Source organism: Alternaria triticimaculans (genome assembly GCF_023758025.1).
Source record: "Alternaria triticimaculans strain BMP 0046 chromosome Unknown scaffold_5, whole genome shotgun sequence".
Classification (NCBI taxonomy): Eukaryota; Fungi; Ascomycota; class Dothideomycetes; order Pleosporales; family Pleosporaceae; genus Alternaria; species Alternaria triticimaculans.
This window is the reverse complement of record NW_026055962.1, coordinates 599,828-619,732: the sequence shown is the minus strand read 5'-3', so window position 1 is coordinate 619,732 and position 19,905 is coordinate 599,828. Positions and strand designations below refer to the sequence as shown.

General features: G+C 52.4%; 6 protein-coding genes across 6 annotated transcripts; 5 read left to right on the top strand and 1 right to left on the bottom strand.

The window, feature by feature from the left end:
• Positions 1–786: 786 nt before the first annotated feature.
• On the top strand, positions 787–1,626 carry J4E78_004521 (uncharacterized protein; the record flags this gene model as incomplete). Its single annotated transcript, XM_049365150.1, has 4 exons — positions 787–813; positions 900–911; positions 1,097–1,249; positions 1,360–1,626. The coding sequence occupies 4 exons, from the start codon at positions 787–789 to the stop codon at positions 1,624–1,626; spliced, it is 459 nt and encodes a 152-aa protein (XP_049222951.1).
• Positions 1,627–4,216: 2,590 nt separating this feature from the next.
• On the top strand, positions 4,217–5,986 carry SSB1 (Heat shock protein ssb1; the record flags this gene model as incomplete). Its single annotated transcript, XM_049365149.1, has 8 exons — positions 4,217–4,259; positions 4,319–4,369; positions 4,426–4,552; positions 4,609–4,774; positions 4,829–5,138; positions 5,191–5,259; positions 5,397–5,908; positions 5,960–5,986. The coding sequence occupies 8 exons, from the start codon at positions 4,217–4,219 to the stop codon at positions 5,984–5,986; spliced, it is 1,305 nt and encodes a 434-aa protein (XP_049222950.1).
• A 475-nt stretch (positions 5,987–6,461) lies between these two features.
• On the top strand, positions 6,462–8,443 carry J4E78_004519 (uncharacterized protein; the record flags this gene model as incomplete). Its single annotated transcript, XM_049365148.1, has 3 exons — positions 6,462–7,431; positions 7,754–7,773; positions 8,015–8,443. 3 exons carry the CDS (start codon positions 6,462–6,464, stop codon positions 8,441–8,443), a joined length of 1,419 nt encoding a protein of 472 aa, XP_049222949.1.
• Positions 8,444–9,628: 1,185 nt separating this feature from the next.
• On the bottom strand, positions 9,629–13,846 carry J4E78_004518 (uncharacterized protein; the record flags this gene model as incomplete). The annotated part of the gene is made up of 7 exons (XM_049365147.1): positions 9,629–11,122; positions 11,171–11,382; positions 11,582–11,777; positions 11,831–11,916; positions 12,369–13,411; positions 13,466–13,694; positions 13,744–13,846. The coding sequence occupies 7 exons, from the start codon at positions 13,844–13,846 to the stop codon at positions 9,629–9,631; spliced, it is 3,363 nt and encodes a 1,120-aa protein (XP_049222948.1).
• A 278-nt stretch (positions 13,847–14,124) lies between these two features.
• Positions 14,125–15,729, top strand: J4E78_004517 (uncharacterized protein; the record flags this gene model as incomplete). The annotated part of the gene is made up of 3 exons (XM_049365146.1): positions 14,125–14,271; positions 14,321–14,328; positions 14,376–15,729. The coding sequence occupies 3 exons, from the start codon at positions 14,125–14,127 to the stop codon at positions 15,727–15,729; spliced, it is 1,509 nt and encodes a 502-aa protein (XP_049222947.1).
• Positions 15,730–16,443: 714 nt separating this feature from the next.
• Positions 16,444–18,564, top strand: J4E78_004516 (uncharacterized protein; the record flags this gene model as incomplete). The annotated part of the gene is made up of 5 exons (XM_049365145.1): positions 16,444–16,700; positions 16,751–16,953; positions 17,010–17,523; positions 17,573–18,387; positions 18,434–18,564. The coding sequence occupies 5 exons, from the start codon at positions 16,444–16,446 to the stop codon at positions 18,562–18,564; spliced, it is 1,920 nt and encodes a 639-aa protein (XP_049222946.1).
• Positions 18,565–19,905: the final 1,341 nt, after the last annotated feature.

The window sequence follows — 19,905 nt, the reverse complement described above, 5'->3', positions numbered from 1 at the left end:
CGTATTCTTCTTGCTTCTACATCGCGTTTCTAGTAATGATTTTCGTTGCAGTGTCGTCTGCAGGTGTGTATGACTTGGCTAGGAAAAGCTACGGTATGGTGGGCGTATGGCGCGAGAGATATCATGGGTCAATCAAATACTATTTTGAATATTCAACAAATCATTCATTGCCAGCGGTGGCTCAGATTCGTGTTGCTACATGCACAGTGTTTAATGTTGATTTCTAGATAATCCCTAATGCAATATATACTCCTACGTCAATAACGAATTTGGGGAATGCGGTATACACTACAGATATCTCTGGTGCCATCTAGTATTGAAGAGCCTGGTTGGTGAACTACGAGGATGCCCAGATGGTTCACAGCAAAATGTACCTGGATAGCCGCGTTCCGCCCTGGCGCGCCGCGTGAACCAACCCTCGCAACAAAGCCGAGCACCGAGACATCAGGCAACGACCGCGCAAACAATTCACACATCCTATCACCCCTACCTCGTGCCTTCCAGCCTCTCCCCTGTCGCTCACTACAATTATACGAACGAAACTTCCGACCGCTTCTGAATCCTAGGCTGCTTCCTGATACGCGCGCGGTTGCCCCTCCCCCACACGTTGTCCATTCCACCTGCAGGGTCGCAGCTTGCACATAAGCTTGTGAGCTGTTCAGCTACCTCGGAACGAAACTACGATACACGTCATTCACTCTGAGTCCGCCCAGGATACATTGTTAGCTACACATACCTACGCGTACACCCCAGGTTGACAGGCGCGCTGCTGCTGCACATCTCGAGATGTTCGCGTCGAAACGGTTAGGCAAGGTATGTTATTATGGTCTTGAGCTATGGGATGGAGCTTGACTGCAATGCGACATATGAAAGGATCTAGAAGCTAATGTCTGTTATAGGAGCTCGCAAAGGTACCGTAATCCTCTCGTTCATTGTTCGTTGCCCGTCGAAGCACGTTGTCACCCGTCAGACGCCTATAAACTCCACGTATCGACGCGCGGAAGCCTACACACACACAATATGGCCACGATGTGAAGGCAACGGATATGGAAATTCACACACGGAGGGACAGAGCCGCTAACACAACGGCGTATAGATGCACGAAAAACTCCCGCCAGGCATAACTCTCATTAAGGCTGACGACTTCCAAACCTGGCTCATGGACATTCAAGTTATGGACTCGAATCCGTTGTACCAGGGCGAAACGTATCGGTTGAAGTTTAGCTTTACACCGCAGTATCCTATTGAGGTACGTGTTCCCTTTCTATACTAACTGCTTACTACCCAGCATCCTACCCTCCCATCCTCCCATTCCTGCACCCTCCCCCAACCAAACCTCGCTAACCCTCCTCCCCACAGGCCCCCGAAGTAATCTTTCTCCGCGACGAAACCCACCCCATACCCTGGCACCCACACATCTACTCCAACGGCATCATCTGCCTCGACCTGCTCGACCGCTCCGGCTGGTCCCCCGTCCACAACGTCGAAAGCGTGTGCGTCAGTCTACAGAGTATGCTGACGAGCAACACGAAGAAGGAGAGGCCGCAGGGAGATGAGAACTTTGTGAGGTACAACACTCAGCGGCCGAGAGATATTAACTTTGTCTTTCATGATGAGACGGTCTGAGTGTGAAGACATGACATGGATTATCGGGTTTACATTGGGAAGGCGGGCATAAGATAGGATAAAGCATGGAATTGGTGTTTGGGCGTTCATGGCATGGTGAAGGGCGGAGGGCATGGAATTGGATATGACGTTACGGCAGATTTCATGATCACCGAATATGGACAGCGATACTCTGTGTGCAGCCAGCCTTGACTTCTCCTCCAATTCGTGGAAGTTGCTTGCTATTGATCGTAAAACTGTCGTTTTTGATGCTACTCCTACCAAGCAGTACGGTGTATCATTGTCAGAAGTTCTCAACAAGGAATGTGGTCATCTTCTACCCTGAGCTTCTACGAATACAGCTTCTCGGTGGTATTGTGAAATCTATGACTTTGTCCAGCTTGTCACCTACATGATGTGCTCGAACCGACATACGCACTATTCTCAGACCATGTAGTCTTCACTACATTTTTCTCTGATGTAGGATCGTGGATCCGGTCACCCATACTGACCAATTGTAGAGAAGTACTCAAGGCAACAGAGAGAAGACGCCACCCCGGATGTCAAGGCATCTCAGAAGACCGCGAACGTAAAAGACTATTCCAAGACCTACGCCAACCAACAAAAGGCTATCTCTGACGAGGCCTTCCACTGCACGATATGCAATGACTCTTGTGGTGATCAGGCCGAGTTTGAGATCCATATCGCAACCGCAAGGCACAAAAGGTGGACAAAGGAGGAAGGAAAGGGCCGATACCACTGCGCACCTCGCGACGAGAACTTCAGATGACCTTCTAACCTTCCGACATATCTAGGAAGGCTGTGCCATAAGGACACGGCTGAGAAAAATGAAGAGTGGGTGTGGGCAACAGTCGGAGGATGGGCATGGCGAAGACATGGACGCGAAGCACAAGCAGTACCCAGTATAAGGTTAAGAAGATATTTTGAATAGTTCACCACTGCCGATGCCGGCCGGTAACGACATTTCCATCTATACTGCGCACTATTCACATAGTCCTCTAAGGTAGCCTTCTCAGCAACTCTATTCCGCTGTACAGACTAACTCTTCCACCATGAATCTACGTCTCCAGGGAAGCAGCCTCCTACTCTTCCTAAGTGTCAACCACGACCTTCTTGACATACCAGTGATGTTGCAACATGCCCATTGTTCTTAAGCCAGCCAACTGCTGTGACTCTTTGTCTCCAGATTCCGCTGGGATGCTAGAGGTCGTTATGTTGAACTCCGCCTGTCCATGTTTACATCCCCTGTTATTAGTCCATTCTATCTCATCCTTCCAGTAGTTACCGCACTTACGCTTCATAGCTTCGCATGCTGCCCACGCATCATGCGCCGTGCCCGATATCTTTGTTTCGACGATACTGTCGCCACATTCGTCGATGGCCAGGAAGACAGTGTTAGCAGGGGTTATAGACGTGCCAACTATATCGCTATGCTGGAGTTCGATCTTGATGTCGCTATCGTCACCAACGCATCTTATAACACAGGGCTCAGAGCTATTAGGTACTCGCGCACAACGTGGTGTAATGTTTTTGACAGAGGCGACGGCTAGGGCAGGAGTGGAGAAGACGCCGACCACGCAGGGGGTGAAGGTGGCGGAGAGTTTGCCTTCGATGCTGACAATGTAGTAGGGTTGGGTGCGAGGCATCGTGGTTTGTGGTAGTTGGTGAGATGGTTGCACGGGATCTCTGGGACTAGAGAAGTAGATATAGAAGAGGGGTTGGAAAGACCTTGAAAGAAAGATCGGAAAGTATCAAACCGGGGGTTACAAACATTTGTATGACGGCTCCAGGCGTATCCATAGGTAGAAGAAGCGTTACGCTGGTCATGGAAATAATCTATCGCGAAGATCGTCGTGGTCTTTGTTCCGGAACCCATGGACACGAGGAGAAGGGCAATAAATTGGTCCATTTATGAAGACGACGTCTCAAGTAAGCAATCTGGTCCACTACGCTGGAAACCTACCGTGATACTCAACACCCCAAAAGTTCCTGAGATCATATTGCTAGAGGCATACCGGGTAAGCTCCCTGCGGATGTAAGCCACGACGAAGATAACCAGAATCTTGGATCTTGCGGCCATTGATTTGACCCGAGGGGGCAACACGATGGCGCAACTTCAAGAAAGGCTTGTTGGGGTCAGTCTGCTAGACAACTACCGTACCACTCAATGTTCCAAAGCATTTTCAGATGATAGCGCCGGGCGTGTACCGGCGTGGGTTGACAAGACTGAGGACGATATAGGCAGGTCTTGTCTCAAAACTTCCCGCTAGCCGTCAGATCTTGGCTGCGGGGCACCTTCTCAATGTCACAGTCCGGACTCTTTTCTTTCTCAGCGGGCCGAGGCTTGAGGATATATCGATGTTGGATGGGTGGTTTTTCATTGAGTATCGATAAGCGCCGCGCCAGGTTAACCGAGTCTGCCTAGCGTCATTCGCCGACACTACGAGAGATCCCTGCCAGGCCAATTTTTCTCTGATCGCTCGCCTTTAAGCAAGCGCGAAAAAGATTCCCAACCCTCTTTTCCACCTTCTCTCCAACACCTTCCTGCTCTTCAATTTTTCAGGTTGTTCCTTATACACATACCGCAATCATGAGCGACGAAGTCTACGAGGGTGCCATCGGCATCGATCTTGGTGCGTAATATTCGCGAATTACCCCACAGTGGGATGCGTGTGTGCTAACAATATCGCAGGCACCACCTACTCTTGCGTTGCCAACTACGAGGGCACCAATGTCGAGATCAGTATGCGCCGCCACTCCTGCACTCAGAGACCATTGTCTAACAATGTTTGCCCACAGTCGCCAACGAGCAGGGTAGCTTCACCACCCCCTCGTTCGTGTCCTTCACCAGCGAGGAGCGTCTCATCGGTGAGGCGGCCAAGAACCAGGCTGCTATGAACCCCGAGAACACCGTCTTCGATGTCAAGTGAGTTCTGCCGTTCCATCGTCGCACGCGCGCGATCAGCCGACTGACTTTCGCAGGCGTCTCATTGGTCGCCGATTCGAGGACGAGACCGTCACAAAGGACATCAAGTCATGGCCATTCAAGGTCGTTGACCAGGGCGGCAGCCCTCTCGTCGAGGTTGAGTACCTCGGTGAGACCAAGCAGTTCTCTCCCCAGGAGATCTCTGCCATGGTTCTCGTCAAGGTAAGATCTGCGCACACACCAGCATGGCGGGGCAATGGCTAACAAAATCAACAGATGAAGGAGGTCGCTGAGACCAAGCTCGGAAAGAAGGTCGAGAAGGCCGTCATCACCGTTCCCGCCTACTTCAACGACAACCAGCGTCAAGCCACCAAGGACGCCGGTGCCATTGCTGGCCTCAACGTTCTCCGTATCATCAACGAGCCTACCGCCGCCGCTATCGCTTACGGTCTCGGTTCCGGAAAGTCTGACAAGGAGAGGAACGTCCTCATCTACGATCTCGGTGGTGGTACTTTCGATGTGTCTCTTCTCCACATCCAGGGTGGTGTCTTCACCGTCAAGGCTACCGCCGGTGACACACACTTGGGTAAGTTCTGGCTGCAGAAATACATGTGAAACATACACTGACTTCATTGCAGGTGGACAGGACTTCGACACCAACCTCCTTGACCACTTCAAGAAAGAGTTCACAAAAAAGACCAAGAAAGGTATGAGCAATACACCCTGGAGCCTACATCAACGTCGGGTGGCCTACTTTGCACTCTTTCAGCCTGATGTAGGCTGTAACGCTGTTTAGGTGTTGCTGTCATTGTTTTCTCTGAAGATGAAGCTAACTCTCACATAGACATCAGCGGTGACGCCCGTGCCCTCCGTCGTCTCCGGACTGCTTGCGAGCGTGCCAAGCGTACCCTCTCCAACGCCACCCAGACCACTGTTGAGATCGACTCGCTGTTCGACGGTGAGGACTTCAACGCCAACATTACCCGTGCTCGTTTCGAGGACTTGAACCAGAAGGCCTTCGCTGGCACTCTGGACCCCGTTGCCCAGGTTCTCAAGGACGCCGCCATCGCCAAGGACAAGGTTGACGAGATCGTCCTTGTTGGTGGTTCCACCCGTATCCCCAAGATCCAGAAGCTCCTCAGCGACTACTTCAACGGAAAGAAGCTTGAGAAGAGCATCAACCCCGATGAGGCTGTTGCCTACGGTGCCGCCGTCCAGGCTGGTATCCTCTCCGGAAAGGCCACCTCCGCCGAGACTGCCGACCTCCTCCTGCTCGATGTCGTTCCCCTCTCCCTTGGTGTAGCCATGGAGGGTAACATCTTCGCCCCCGTCGTTCCCCGCGGTCAGACCGTCCCCGTATGTACTGCCGTCGCTCTTTGACTACGCACATGCTAACCTCGATGACAGACTATCAAGAAGAGGCAAGTGTTTTAACTTTTTCCTTTGTTACAGCTGTTCCTTCCTGTTCTGCATGTAACCCCACCTTCCTGTACCACCCTTTCCTTCTGCCATGTTATGTCGTCGCTCCCTTCCCTGATGTGGGTGAAGGGAGCGCCTGCCAGCTTTGAGGGCCTTCTGCCTTTGAGCCGCTCAAAGCTGGCAGGAGCCCTGGACTCTGTTTACCTGGACCTGGACCCGGACCTGCGGACGCATCATCTGGTGGTTGTCTTCTCATCGTCAGCCTGCTGCTTTCTTCCATCCCACCTCCACTGCAGCAAGTCGGCTCAATTACAGCCTGCATTGGGTCTGCACTGCACATCACGAGCACTGCCATCCTCTCAGTAGGTCACCGGAAACCAGTTTCCAGCTCTCACCTCACCGGCCACCCTCATCCACTGGTGTCGGAAATCGATTTCTGGCTCACCCATCTGCTGATAACCGCCACTGGCGTTTATCGACCCCCTCGATTATGGCTACTACTACCAGTGGTGCCTTGTTCGAGGTCATGATCACCCTCATCTGGACCTGCCTGCTGGTGCCTTCCGCCGGTAAGAACCGCCTCTTCCTGGCTCTGTTCTTTGACAAGTCCGTCCTCGTCGACATCGCCGCGTCTGCCTCACTGTCCTTCTGTCCTGGCCTCCTCGAAGTCATCCAAGCCACTGCCCCGCCTACGCTTTCGTGGTGGAAGTCGCTGCCTGACGATCACCGTGGTCAATGGGGCGTCTACGCTCTTGTCTTCGAGAAGAAAGGCTGTGAACCTTACATCTACACTGGCTCCGCAACTGATTCCAAGCGAGGTGTGACCTCTCGATGGGCCTTGTATGACAAGCACAACCTTTACCTTAGAGAAGACACCTACGGCCTTCCGTCTGGGGTTCTCTGGGCTTTCCAGAACGGCTACAAGATCACGCACAAGGGTTTGCTGGTGACGACTCCCATACCTGGAGCCATCAACGTCCCCGCTTTCCGCCTTCTCTTCCTCGCTATGGAAGCTACTTTCTGCTTCTACTTCTGGACAATGCGGTCTAGAACTAAGGACTACGGTATGGCATCCTGCTGTCCATGGCCTATGGATGCGTTCACCTATGGCGGTCTCTGCTCGCACAGTGCACTTCACGATGGTGTCAAGGGCAACTTCGAGCTCACCCCCCAGCAGCTCGCTGTCCTCGATGCTGATGTGCGTACGCGTCGGAACGCTATCTCTGTCGCATATCGTGCAAAGTCGATGGCAGTTGTTCCTGATCGTCGTCTCGGACTGGAGCGTGGGTATGCTGCCATCTATCGGGACAAGCATCGCGACGCATACAACGCTAGACAGCGTGCATTCACTGCTGCTGACCCTGCTGCCGCAAACGCACGAAAAGCCCGTTCGAGAGCCAACATCATCGCCTCTGGTAGGCACCGGTGCCAGGATTGTATGAAGAACTTCGGCTCTCCTGGTGAACTACGCAAACACAAACTGCGTCAGGAACACCTTGATATGTTGCCCGACAACTAATCGCCGCTGGCGATAACCTGTCGAATGCACCCTGCATTCAGTCGTTACGCACTCCATCTGGCTCCCCGCACTGGTCTCCACTACCCACGGTCTCGGAAACTGATTTTTGAGGAGCTCAAATCGAGCACCTCGATCTTACCTTACGGAGCTCCTACTATCTGGCTCGGCATCTCATGGCTTTCAACTTTACTGTTTCATCTCGCTGCTACTATCGCATCTGCTTTTCGATATCTACCGCCGACAGTTACTAACACTTGCATCAGGACCTTCACTACTGTCGCAGGTTCGTACACCGACATACCCACACCCTTCCCCACCCCATGCATCGTGACATACCCCCTTTGACAAGACCATGCTGACTCCCCCCCATACAATCAATCCACGGTTCAGTTTCCCGTTTTCCAGGGTGAACGCGTGAACTGCGAGGACAACACTTCTCTTGGAGAGTTTACCTTAGCGCCAATTCCGCCGATGGAAAGTACTCGATCCCCAACACTCACGCACTTCAACTAACATTCTTCCAGCGCGCTGGCGAGGCCGTCCTTGAGGTTGTCTTCGAGGTCGACGTCAACGGTATCCTGAAGGTCACCGCTACCGAGAAGACCTCCGGCCGCAGCGCCAACATCACCATCTCCAACGCTGTCGGAAAGCTCTCATCTGCCGACATCGAGAACATGATCAACGACGCCCAGAAGTTCAAGTCCTCCGACGAGGCCTTCAGCAAGAAGTTCGAGTCAAGGCAACAGCTTGAGTCCTACATCTCCCGCGTTGAGGAGATGATCTCCGACCCCACCACATCCATCCGCCTCAAGCGTGGACAGAAGGAGAAGATCGAGTCTGCTCTCTCTGACGCCATGGCTCAGCTCGAGGTTGAGGACGCCCCCGCTGATGACCTGAAGAAGAAGGAGCTTGCGCTCAAGCGTACTGTCACCAAGGCCTTCTCCACCCGATAAGCGCATCACATGACAGCAGCGCCACAAGGGCGTGCAGGAAGGAAGGAAGGGCGCACGTGCAGGATACCCAGACTGCGAGCTGCGAACGGAGTTTCATCTATTGCGGCATTTAACGATAGACTTGGTGTGTTTGGTTCCTTATCTTTCATGGGTTCCCGGTATTCAGGAACGCGGAAAAGTCTTCTTTGTACTTTCACGACGATGCCTGACGAAACGATCGTAATGGATGTTCTGCAAAAGTATGCCAGCGGTCAATGTCTCTTATGTAACTCACGAGGTAGCTACATGAAGAGAGTGGAAAGGAAATTGAAATGACTTCACTGAATACACCATCGTTATGAATGTCGCTGTGACGACTACATTGCCGTATTTTCCACCAGTGGTCTTTGCGATGAGCAGCGAATACCTCCTGGCTCTATCATGATTCTGTACTGTGATACTCTTCCAACACACCTCGGATCATAACAGACTCTATCATGTTTAGTTTCTATGTGGCTATCGCTCCCACCGACTACCTCCAGGCTACATCATGATCAGCATCTCGACAAGATGATGGGCCCATGTATTCGGCAACTTTGCTAGCGCCCCTGACTGTGGTTCGTAAATCGAAGCATATACATGGTGGCTTCTGAAGGAAAGCGCATTCTCCACAGCATGACTTCTTCTTCTTCCTTTCCTCGATGTCGGCCAGCCATACAAAGCTGCTGTTCCAACAACCCTCTCCTCGACCCTGTTGAGGGTGACCTCGACCTTACTAAGGAAGAGCTTGAGGAGCTTGAGGCTGCGACAAGGGCGGAGGACAAGGCTTACGCATCTTCATACGGTCGCGAGAAGAGAGCGAGCCCTACAGAAGGGTGGAAGGCCAGTCAAAAGGCCCGCAACGCAAAACAGTATCCTCAGACACGAGCCAAACAAGTCAAGGCGATTGAGGAGAAGACCTTCTACTGTTCCGTCTGCGATGTCGCATGTGCCGATGCTTCTGCTCAAGCAATGCACAATGGCACACCTAAATACATGGTGGCTTCTTCCGGGAGGAAGGCGCATTCTCCACAGCATGACTTCTTCTTCCCTTCTTCGATGTCGGCCAGCCATAGAAAGGAGGAGACAATATTCTCAAAGAAAAGTGTTCATTAGGAGAGTCTACTTCGACACATGTGCGCTATCACGGCTACCATCACCCCCACATCAAGCTTTAAACCTCGCCTTCTCAATCGCACTGCCCACCAACCCCTCCCCCTTCACCACATTCGTCGCACAAACCACAATCCTTGACCCCCTGCCCTCCCCACCACTCTCCTTCAACTTCTCACCGACAAACCTCAGCGCCGCAATCTCAGCCCTTGTAACACCACCCAGGAAGAAGACAACAATGGTCTTGTTCCTCTCGCCTGCACTCCCATTCAACAGCTGTCGCGCCTTGACAGCCTTCTCCTCGCCCTTCTGCGTCTCATCAAATGTGGCGCCACGAATGTATTTGCTTGCGTCGTCGAAGATGCGGAGGCCTTGGGCGAGGGGATTGGCTTGGGCGCTTGCGCGGGGATCGGAAGGGGGTTTGATGGCGTTGGCGAGGGTGTGTTTCTGGATGATGGACTGGATGATGCGGACGCTGAGGGGTGCGTAGCCGGAGAAGGTGTAGCTGATGTCGTTGGGGCTTGCTTCGTTCACGTCGTCGTCCCACAGCTTGAGACTCTTGCGCAGGGGCGTGTAGTTTGTTACGCTGCCGGGTTTGGCGGGCGCGCCTACGCCACCGAGACTTACGCCGCCTCGTGGGCCTAGTAGACCCATCTTCTCGAGGGAGGCGAGGGTTAGGATGTGTTGCGGGCCATATGCTTGGATGATGGCGCGTTTAAAAGCCTCGAGATCTTTCGGACGGATGCCGGCGTTCGTGGTGGACTCTAGGCAGAGCAAGCGAAGGATAGCGGGTAGCGGTACATCACGGTTGATGAGCTCGTTGATGAGATCGTGTTGTGTTGTTGGGTCGGCGCCAGACATGATATTCTGCTGCACTTCCAAACTCCGCGTGAAGATATCTGTGCGCGTGAATTTGATAATCTCCTCAGCCAGACTAGTATGTAGCTTCAAGCTTGCTTGCTCGGCCTGGTAACCGGGCAACTTGGCGACGAAGTCACGAAGCTCTGTAGTCGTCTTTGTGGCAAGCTGGTCGCGTCCTGTGCTGCTCTGCAGACGACGAGCTGCTTGATTGAGCAAGTTACCGACGATAGCGAAGTTTGCATCACCTAGATCGGCGTATAGAGCGTCTTTTGAATCAATCATGATCTTGCGCTTCATGCTTGTCGATGCTGATCCGGTCTGACCTTGCTGAGGCTGTGCACCACCAGCTATGGAAGAGTCGACTTCGGTCTGGTTGGCGGTAATATTAAAAACCTCATCGATAAGTCCTTCATACGTCAACTGAGTGAGTAGCGCCGTAGGGAAATCGACTTCTCGGTCAATGATGATCAGACTGTCGATGTTGGAACTAGGTGCTAAGCCCAGGAATGATGGTCCGCCGCCGGCAGAGGTCTCACCGGCCGTTACTTCGGTACGCATGCGGATGAGTAGGTCGGCGAGTCGCTTGCCATTATCACCTTTTCCGATGATGCGCGGGAAGAGACCATACTTCTGTTGCTGAAGCATGAGTGCTTTGGCCGACAAGTAGATCGCGGTAGGATCTTTCTTCTACGCAAGGTTAGTATCAAATCCTCACCAGATCCAGGACGCACATACGAGATAAAGATCTGACACAGCATCTTCAAGTTCAAGCGATAGCACATCATCTGCAAGCGGCACGAAGAACAGCGGCCATTCGCTCACGCTAGCTTCACCCAAGACACCCGCCTCTTCAAGCAGTTGGTCCGAGGTCATAGTACGGCGCGGCACCCAGAAGATGGAGAATTCATGTTCAATCTGGCTGTCTCGCCGAATACGTTTGATTTGATCTATCTAGTATGTTAGCACCGTACAATAGACTGCTCCTACATGGAGATGAAGGGCAATCCAAAAAAAGTGCTATGTTCAATCTAGGGATCAAGACTGGCTAGGCAGAGTGGGTACTGTCTGTCTAGCCTACTTTTTGACCCAAAGCTTCAAATGCCGTGAGGCAGATGGAGGAAAGGAAGCCGAGGGAGCTTCACTTACCAGCAACAGCCATCACAGTCTTTGCTTTCTCGCCTCTGACGAGGAAGACGATGTTGCGCTGAGAAGAGTCGACATTGTCGTTCTCAAGGAAGAAGGGCTTGTCGACGCCATATTCCTGGAGCGTGGAGAACTTGACAAGCAAGTTCAGCGGGCCTGCGAGAGCTTTCTCTAGTACGAGGTTCTTCTTTCCTCTGATCTGTCCGCACGCGTTAGATGGTGCAGCGACCTGCGACGTGAATATTACCTTACACCCTCGAGCAGGAGCAGCAGCTCCCGGCGCGCTTTTTCAGTTATATCCGCCGCATTGAGAGGTGTGATGGGCGCCATCTTCGCCACTGTATCATGAATTACAGCTTTTACGGATGAGCCTCAGATGCATGACTACATGCAGTCGCCCTTGTGATGTGAAGGTCGATAGAGGGTGAGAACGAGGTGGTTGGATTTTCGGCTCTTAAGCTTTGGACCCAAGGCACGTGCACGACAGAGTCTTGGCAGAATTGTGGATATACGGCCAACAGATGCGCCTGATGATCTTCACTTGAGTATTATTATATCAAGATTGACTATGTTCAGGAACTAGAGCTAGCGCTTGCGTTCGTAACTCTGATCGTGCATGATCAAAGCTTGTGTTTTTATCATTGTAGCTACCTCGGCTCACCTCTTGAAAACGGTGCATCTATCTATAACACAGGGGTATACATCAAACTAACAAGTGATACGGAGATTATAGATCCATGTTCCTCTCCTCTTCATGCTACGTAAGAATTACCACGTTCCTATAACGCACCCAGAGCCCGTAACGCTGTGCGTAGCTCCTTCACAGCAGTATCTGCATCTTCAAAGTTCATCGCAGAAATGGCCCACTTGGCATGCTTTGTAGCTTCCATGATGGAATCTTCGTCATTCCTGAACGGACCCTGCGATGTTTGCTGGAGAGGAGGTTGTGGTTGAGCGTATGGATTCTGGTGGGGCGCCGACTGGTACTGCGGCTGAGCAGGTTGAGAGAATCCGCCTTGTTGGTACTGTTGTTGAGGCGGCTGTGGCGAAGGCGAGGCAAACTGATGTTGTTGTGGGGGTGCTCCGAAGCTGGAAGATAATCTCTGAGGCTTTTGCGGAACTTGCGGGGGCGTAGGAGATTGGTATGGGTTTTGAGGTGGTGGCTGCTGAGGAGCCTGAGCAGGCGCTGGAGACGCCGGGTTTTGATAGAAGCTTGCAGGGTCTGATGATTCCGGAGCTTGTGGTGGCTGAGGGCTCGTGGGCAGAGAAGATGTCATGGGGTCTATGTCCATTGGAGCGGTTGGTAGACCTGGTGCCGTCGTCTCTGCCGTGAATGTAGGAGGATCAGGAGCGTCTGTTCTCGGGAAGTATCCACCGCCGATCGAAACGACAGAGCCCTGCCTCGAGGTGCCGGGTTGTGATATTGGAGATACATCGTTGTGCGATGACTGGGTGTATCCAGTAGGTGCAGAAGGGAGGTTGGGAGGTGGTGGTGATACTTGGCGTGCGGAGAAGTTGGGCGATGGTTGGGTAGAGGTATTCGGTGCTGTCTCTACGGATGGTTGGTATGGGTTCGGAGGTGGAGCGCCTTGGTTTATACGCTGGACTTCTGGGTCGTTTGGATCCAACGCAGACGGCGACATGGGCTGCTGCGGTGTTTCCTGTACGGGGTTCGTCGCATTGGGGTCTTCGTTGGCCTTGATGGCTTTGACGATGCGTAGCGCGTGGTATTTGGCGAACTTGGTTTTGGAAATGATCTCTGGATCGTTGTTCTTCCATATCGACATGATCTCGAGAAACGTAGACGCGGCGAGGAGGGTGTCGGCTGTCTGCCTGGGAGGATGTTAGACCAAGCGGCAGCGATAAGGCTATGTTTGTAGTGCGTACCCATTGACTCTGTTCTCGGCCATCTCCCTTTCTGCCTTTGCGAGAGTCTGTAGCGCGAACTGTTCGCAGTATGCGCTCGCGACCGTGTCATCCAGCAAGGCATCCTCGTTGGGGTTCTCGGCCTTTGCTTGCTCGAGCTTTTCCATGAGGTCGGTCGTGTAGGCGGTGCATTCTTGGTCGGCCGAGTGCAATCCACCGGCGATGATTCTTTGCACTATGTAGAAGCGTACTGCCTAGCTTTAGTATACAATTCTCGTGTTGACGCGCGCGGTACTCACACCAGTAGGTGATGATGGGCTTGAATCGCTCGAGCTGGGCAGCGCGCTTCGCGAAAGACGCGAGCTGCAGGCTCTTGAGCTTTGCCGGTACTGTGTCGGCCATTGTTGGAGTATGTCGTGTACTAAGAAGACGCGGTGTTTAGTCTGGAGATGGATGCGTAGAGATGCAGGCGCCTAGAATGCGGTCATAGGCGCTAGTCCGGACTCTGACCCCTGTCTCCCCGCATCTCAGCTATGGCCATGTAACTTATGGCAAGCTGTTACAAGTGAAAGAAAAGGCCAACCTGGCAACTCCGCCATGTGAGGCTATATCATCACTGCAGCGGCGCCCCTCCTGCTCAGTCCCCATTTTATCTTCGCAACTTTATTTATATTGTAACTATGGTCCGCGCAACCACGCTGTTCGCCGCCACGGCCGCGCTGGCCCTCAATGCCCACGCCGAGAGCATCTACGGTAAGAACAGCGCCGTCGTCCAGATCTCCGGCATGGACTATGACCGAGTAATCGCAAAGTCTAACTACACTTCTGTATGTATACCTCCGATCTAATAGCGAGGACTAGCTAACAACTCCCTAGATTGTCGAGTAAGCCGTCTCCAATCATCGTCACGTTCCTTCCTGACACGTCCCAGATTCTATGCGCCATGGTGTGGCCACTGCAAGAACCTCAAGCCCGCCTACGAGACGGCCGCCAAATCCCTCGCCGGTATCGCCAAGGTCGCCGCTGTCAACTGCGATGAGGAAATGAACAAGCCCTTCTGCGGAAAGATGGGCGTCCAGGGTTTCCCTACTCTCAAGATCGTCCGGCCTGGCAAGAAGCCCGGAAAGCCTAAGGTGGAGGACTATCAAGGGCCTCGTTCGGCCAAGGGCATCGTTGACGCCGTCAAGGACAAGGTTCCCAACATGGTCAAGAGGGTCAACGACAAGAACCTGAACGACTGGCTCCAAGAGAACAAGGACACCGCCAAGGCTATCCTTTTCAGTGAGAAGGGTATTGTCAGTGCTACACTACGCGCCCTAGCGATTGACTTCGCTGGCATCGTCTCGGTCGCACAGGTCAAGAAGTCGGAAAAGGCAGCAGTGGAAAAGTATGGAATCACCGACTTCCCGAGCTTGATCCTCATTCCCGCCGGCTCCGAGGACCCCATCAAGCATGAGGGCAAGGTCGACAAAGCAGCCATGGTCGAATTCCTCTCCCAGGTCGCCCCACCAAACCCCGACTGCCCACCCGGCAAAGAGAAGAAGTCGAAGGCTAAGAAGGATGCCAAGAAGGAATCCAAGTCCTCTAGCAAATTTGCCAAAGCCTCAGCTTCGCATAAGTCAGCAGACTCATCGTCAGCTGCCGCATCAGCGACCGATGAGACTGTAGAGGAGGCTGGCATGCCTACCGAATCGCCTGATCCAAATGTCAAGGACGAGAACACACCCGACCCCATCGAGCTTCCGGTAGAAGAGACCAAGCCCACCATTCCTCTCGTATCCGAATCTGCCGAACTACAGACAATGTGCTTGACCGAACAGAGCAAGACTTGCGTCTTGGCCCTCCTTCCCAAGGACGAAGCCTCGGAGGCTGCAGCCAATGCCATTGCATCCCTTGCATCCATCCACAAGAAGTACGATGCTTCTGGCAGCCATCTCTTCCCATTTGTCGGCGTCTCGCCCACAAACCCACTTGCTGCCACCATCGTCGCAGAGCTTGGTCTCGGAAGTGCAGATGGCGTCCACCTTATCGCCACAAACGGAAAGCGTGCATGGTACAAGAAGTACTCTGGCAGCTCTTTCGGAGCTGATGAGGTTGAGCAATGGGTCGACGCTATTCGCATGGGTGAAGGCAAGAAGGAGAAGATACCTGACTCCCTTCTGATTGCTGGTGAGGAGCCAGTGGCAAAGGCTGAGAATGTAGAAGATCAGGTCAAGATTGAGGTCGAAGAGGTTGCAGAGGACGTCTCACAAGATCCGGAGACACCTGGCCATAACGAGCTTTGAGTGGGAAAAGCGAGCGTATAGTAGGAGAATTTTCATGTAAGAGGTACACCAATTGACTGATCTATTTACCATCTTGAACAATCCTGAAGGTATTTGTTACTCCTGATTCACTTTTCAAGAGTTCAGGAGCCTTGGAGCATTCACGCTGCGTACAGCAATATCATATTTTTCGCTCAGGCGATGGCACCGACCTTAGCCGTCCGGTCTGGCCCACCATCCAGCCCAGCACCATAGCGGCTATTCACACACCCCTGTCACATTCCACAAGAGGGACTATACGAGACGCATGCTATACAGGGTGCTAACTATCGGGAGGGGAACCGAGACCGGGCGATTGCTCCTGCCCATTCATGAGGAACCTTCGAATGTGCAAATGCACGTGCCCTTGTCTTTTACCTTGCACCTACTCACTAGATATCTGCCTGCCTGCAGCACAACCCCATCAGTAACAAACATTACTCAACCATGATACTAACTCTTCTGCTTGCGCTGACCGCCGTGCAACGGACAACAGCATGCCAACGAGAACTGCGCAGCCTCGATCTCGGCCAGCAGTCACAACAACTTCCTCTACTGCCTCGCCAGACAGCACCATCCCCACCGGTATGGAATGAGAATGAGAAGACCCTACACACATCTTTCTCAACTGCTCTTATCGATACGTGGTCTTCTTACTACACCCATGGCGACCACATTGCCGGACGCAATAAATCCATGGCGGAGCAAACCGCGAAGACGTGGACAGAGAATGGGGTACCTGCCTCACTTGTAGAGTATGAAGTATTCCTCAATTACCCGAAAGAGCAGAGTCTGGTCCTGAAGACGGGCAATTCCACTCAACACACGGCTCAACTGTACGAAGATGCCCTACCGGAGGACGAAACGACAAGCTACCCGCAGAGTCAAGCGTTGCCAGCATTCCATGGCTATTCAGCTTCTGGCCAGGTAGAAGCCGAGTACGTCTATGTTGGGTAAGTTGCCCATCATCCTACTATGAACGACTTTTGCTAATATCTCATAGTCGTGGCCACAAAGACGACTTTGCTGCACTCACAGCGGCCAATATCAACTTGGCAGGCAAGATTGCCCTTGCAAAATATGGAGGGCCATTTCGTGGCGTCAAGGTTCGCAATGCCGAAGCACATGGCATGATTGGAGTCGTTATGTTCAGTGACCCTGGAGATGACGGGCCGCAGGAGGCAAAGGGACAGGTTGCATACCCCAGTATGACTTCCATTGCACTTTGCTTATCGTACGTGCGCATCGCTAACCTCGGGCAGATGGTCCAGCGCGCCAGCCTTCCTCCGTCCAACGAGGGTCCGTTGCGTCCATAAATCAGTACCCCGGTGATCCAACAACTCCCGGATACGCGTCAAAACCCAGAGTCGAGCGTGTCAGTAACCCTCAAAATCTACCCAAGATTCCGTCTTTACCCATCTCCTACCGCGATGCGTTACCTCTTCTGAAAGCTTTGGACGGATGTGGCATGACAGGCAAGTCTATCAAACGTGATGGGTGGATTGGCGGTTTGGCTGCAACATATAGCACTGGTCCTGTACCAGGCACTACTCTTGCTCTTACCAACTTCATGGAAGACAAGATCACGCCAATTTGGGACGTTGTCGGCATCATCAACGGGACGAATGCAGACGAGACTATTATCATTGGGAATCATCGAGATGCATGGATCATCGGCGGAGCAGCGGACCCGAACTCAGGATCAGCGATCATGATCGAAATCACAAGGGCTTTCGGAGAGCTGCAGAAGACTGGTTGGGTGCCTCGTCGAAACATGTAAGCCTACGAGACCTTGCCAATTCATCCCAAGCTAACTTCTCTCTAGCGTCTTCGCATCCTGGGACGCAGAAGAGTACGCCCTAATCGGCTCAACGGAATGGGTCGAAGAATACGCCCCGTGGCTCGCCGCCACAGCGATAACCTATCTAAACGTTGACATCGGTGTCGCTGGTCCCCTCCCCGGCGCAGGCGCCACCCCCGAGCTCCGCACGATCGCTCAAGAAGTCATGAAGAAGGTCCTCTACGGCAAACGAACTCTCTACGACGCATGGTACGACCTCTACCGCTTCCGCCCCGAAGATAACGGCTTCTCCAATCTAGGAAGTGGGAGCGATTACACTGCCTTTCTCCAACTGGGTATCGGTGCGCTGGACTTCGGAATGGATGCGAGTAGTACGACGCCGGTGTATCACTATCATAGCAATTACGACTCGTATCACTGGATGAAGAGTATGATTGATCCAGACTTTAGTATCCACGCTACTGTAGGGCAGTTCATTACGCTGTTGGCGTATCATCTAGCCGATGATGCTCTTATCCCGTTCGATATGGATGCCTATGCCCGCAACTTCAACTACTGGATCCGCGAGCTTGTTGGCGAGACGATGGGAAGGCCGGATAGCGGTGAGCTTCAACGTCAGATCAAGCTTAACGAGCTCGCGGCTGCGGGGAGGACGTTTCAACACGTTGCATCTGACTTCGCGGATCGGACGGCTGAAAAAGAGTTCTTGGGGGATGGGGTCAGGGTAGAGAAGGCGAATCGCATCATGCGCGATGTGCAAAGGCTGTTTGTGAGAGCAGAAGGCTTGCCTGGACGGCCGTTCTACAAGAACGCGTTGTATGCGCCGAATCGGGATGATGGTAAGTAGCAAAGGACTTATTGTGGATATTAACTGACGAGATGCAGGGTATAAAGCGCAGATGCTTCCGGCGAGTATGGAAGCGCTTCAAGATGGGAACTTACCGCTGTGTCTGGAGTGGAACGTCTGGCTGAAGGAGGCGATTGACAAAGCGGCGAAGTTACTGGCGACAGCTTGAGAACATGGGCAAGGAGAATGGGACGTCATTGCGCCAATGTGGGTAGGTTGAGTTCGTTGCTGATGTCGCAGTAGCGATCATTGGGAGTAACTTTGGAACGCTGTCAGCCCGTAGCACGTGCAATATTCCATCGTCTCATGTTTGAGTAGAGTATAAATACCCCTCGTCCGCTCGCTCCTCTCTCTCCTTCTTCATCCAAAAGTCACAATTTTACTTCCCAGAAACATACGTTCGCTGCCTGATGTGTTGTTCGCCTTTCTCCACCAAAAACACTTCGAAGATGGCAAAATGTCTGCCCTTCTCCGAAAAACACTCCGGCTACCTTCATGTTCCGAGCGGACGAAACCTTCACTCCCTATATTCCTCAAAAACTTTCAAAGCTTGCGTCATCTTGCGTTATGGTCTCTTCACCGGCTTATAAGCGTCTTCCAAATTCTTTCCACCTTCTTTACAATCTCCAGGGTCCACCAAACAATTATCAAAACAGCTTCGCATCATTGACATGGTGCGCTTCGTCTCCAAAATTACGCAGATGCGAGACGATGTCTGCTCCTCGGCTCGACTACCGACATTTCTCAAACTTCTTGATATGTCTCGGGTTCCTCCTCGCCGAAATACATCATTTTCTTGGAAACTGTCGGAGAATGCAGTTAAAGCTACAAAAATGGTAGAGCAGTTTCCATGTGTGTGTGTCGCTGCCGACAACACATATATATAAACCTCCGCCAGTTCCTCCTCTACTCTTTACGCACACCAGCAATTCTTCTCTCTCTCAAAAATCGCACCCTAAAATTCGATGGCGCTCTGTCCCGAAAATAGGAATTACTCAAAGGCATGGGCAGTCCTTCCGCCTTTGAGTCCAAGCACTCGCTATCTTTACTGGACACCAAAAAACCATCCGACAAGCACATGGCCTGTTGGGGCTTTCCTCGAAAATATCTCGAACTCGCAACATGTGGTGGTCTGGAGATCTGCGCTTCACGATATAAAGTCGCCTCCTTCTCGGCTCTTGCTCACTTCTTATTATTCCTACCAAAAGCCTCTTGCTTCCAAGAATACCGTGTTTGATTTCATGTTTATATGAAACAATTCTACAACAAGGCTATGATTTGTGCGCCGCTCCGAGTATCAAACATGCACGAGTTTATTACATGGCTGCGGCGTCGACTTCCCCCGAAAATCCACGAGTAGTATGAGAATGTCTGAGAAGTTTGGCCCGCGGCTCCAAAACAAGCCGAGTATGGTGCAATAATCAGGAAAGCCATTCTCGCAGCTATCGCCGTATATAAACCTTGCCTACTTCGCGTCTCTGCTTTCTTCCACAAATCACCCAATATCCTT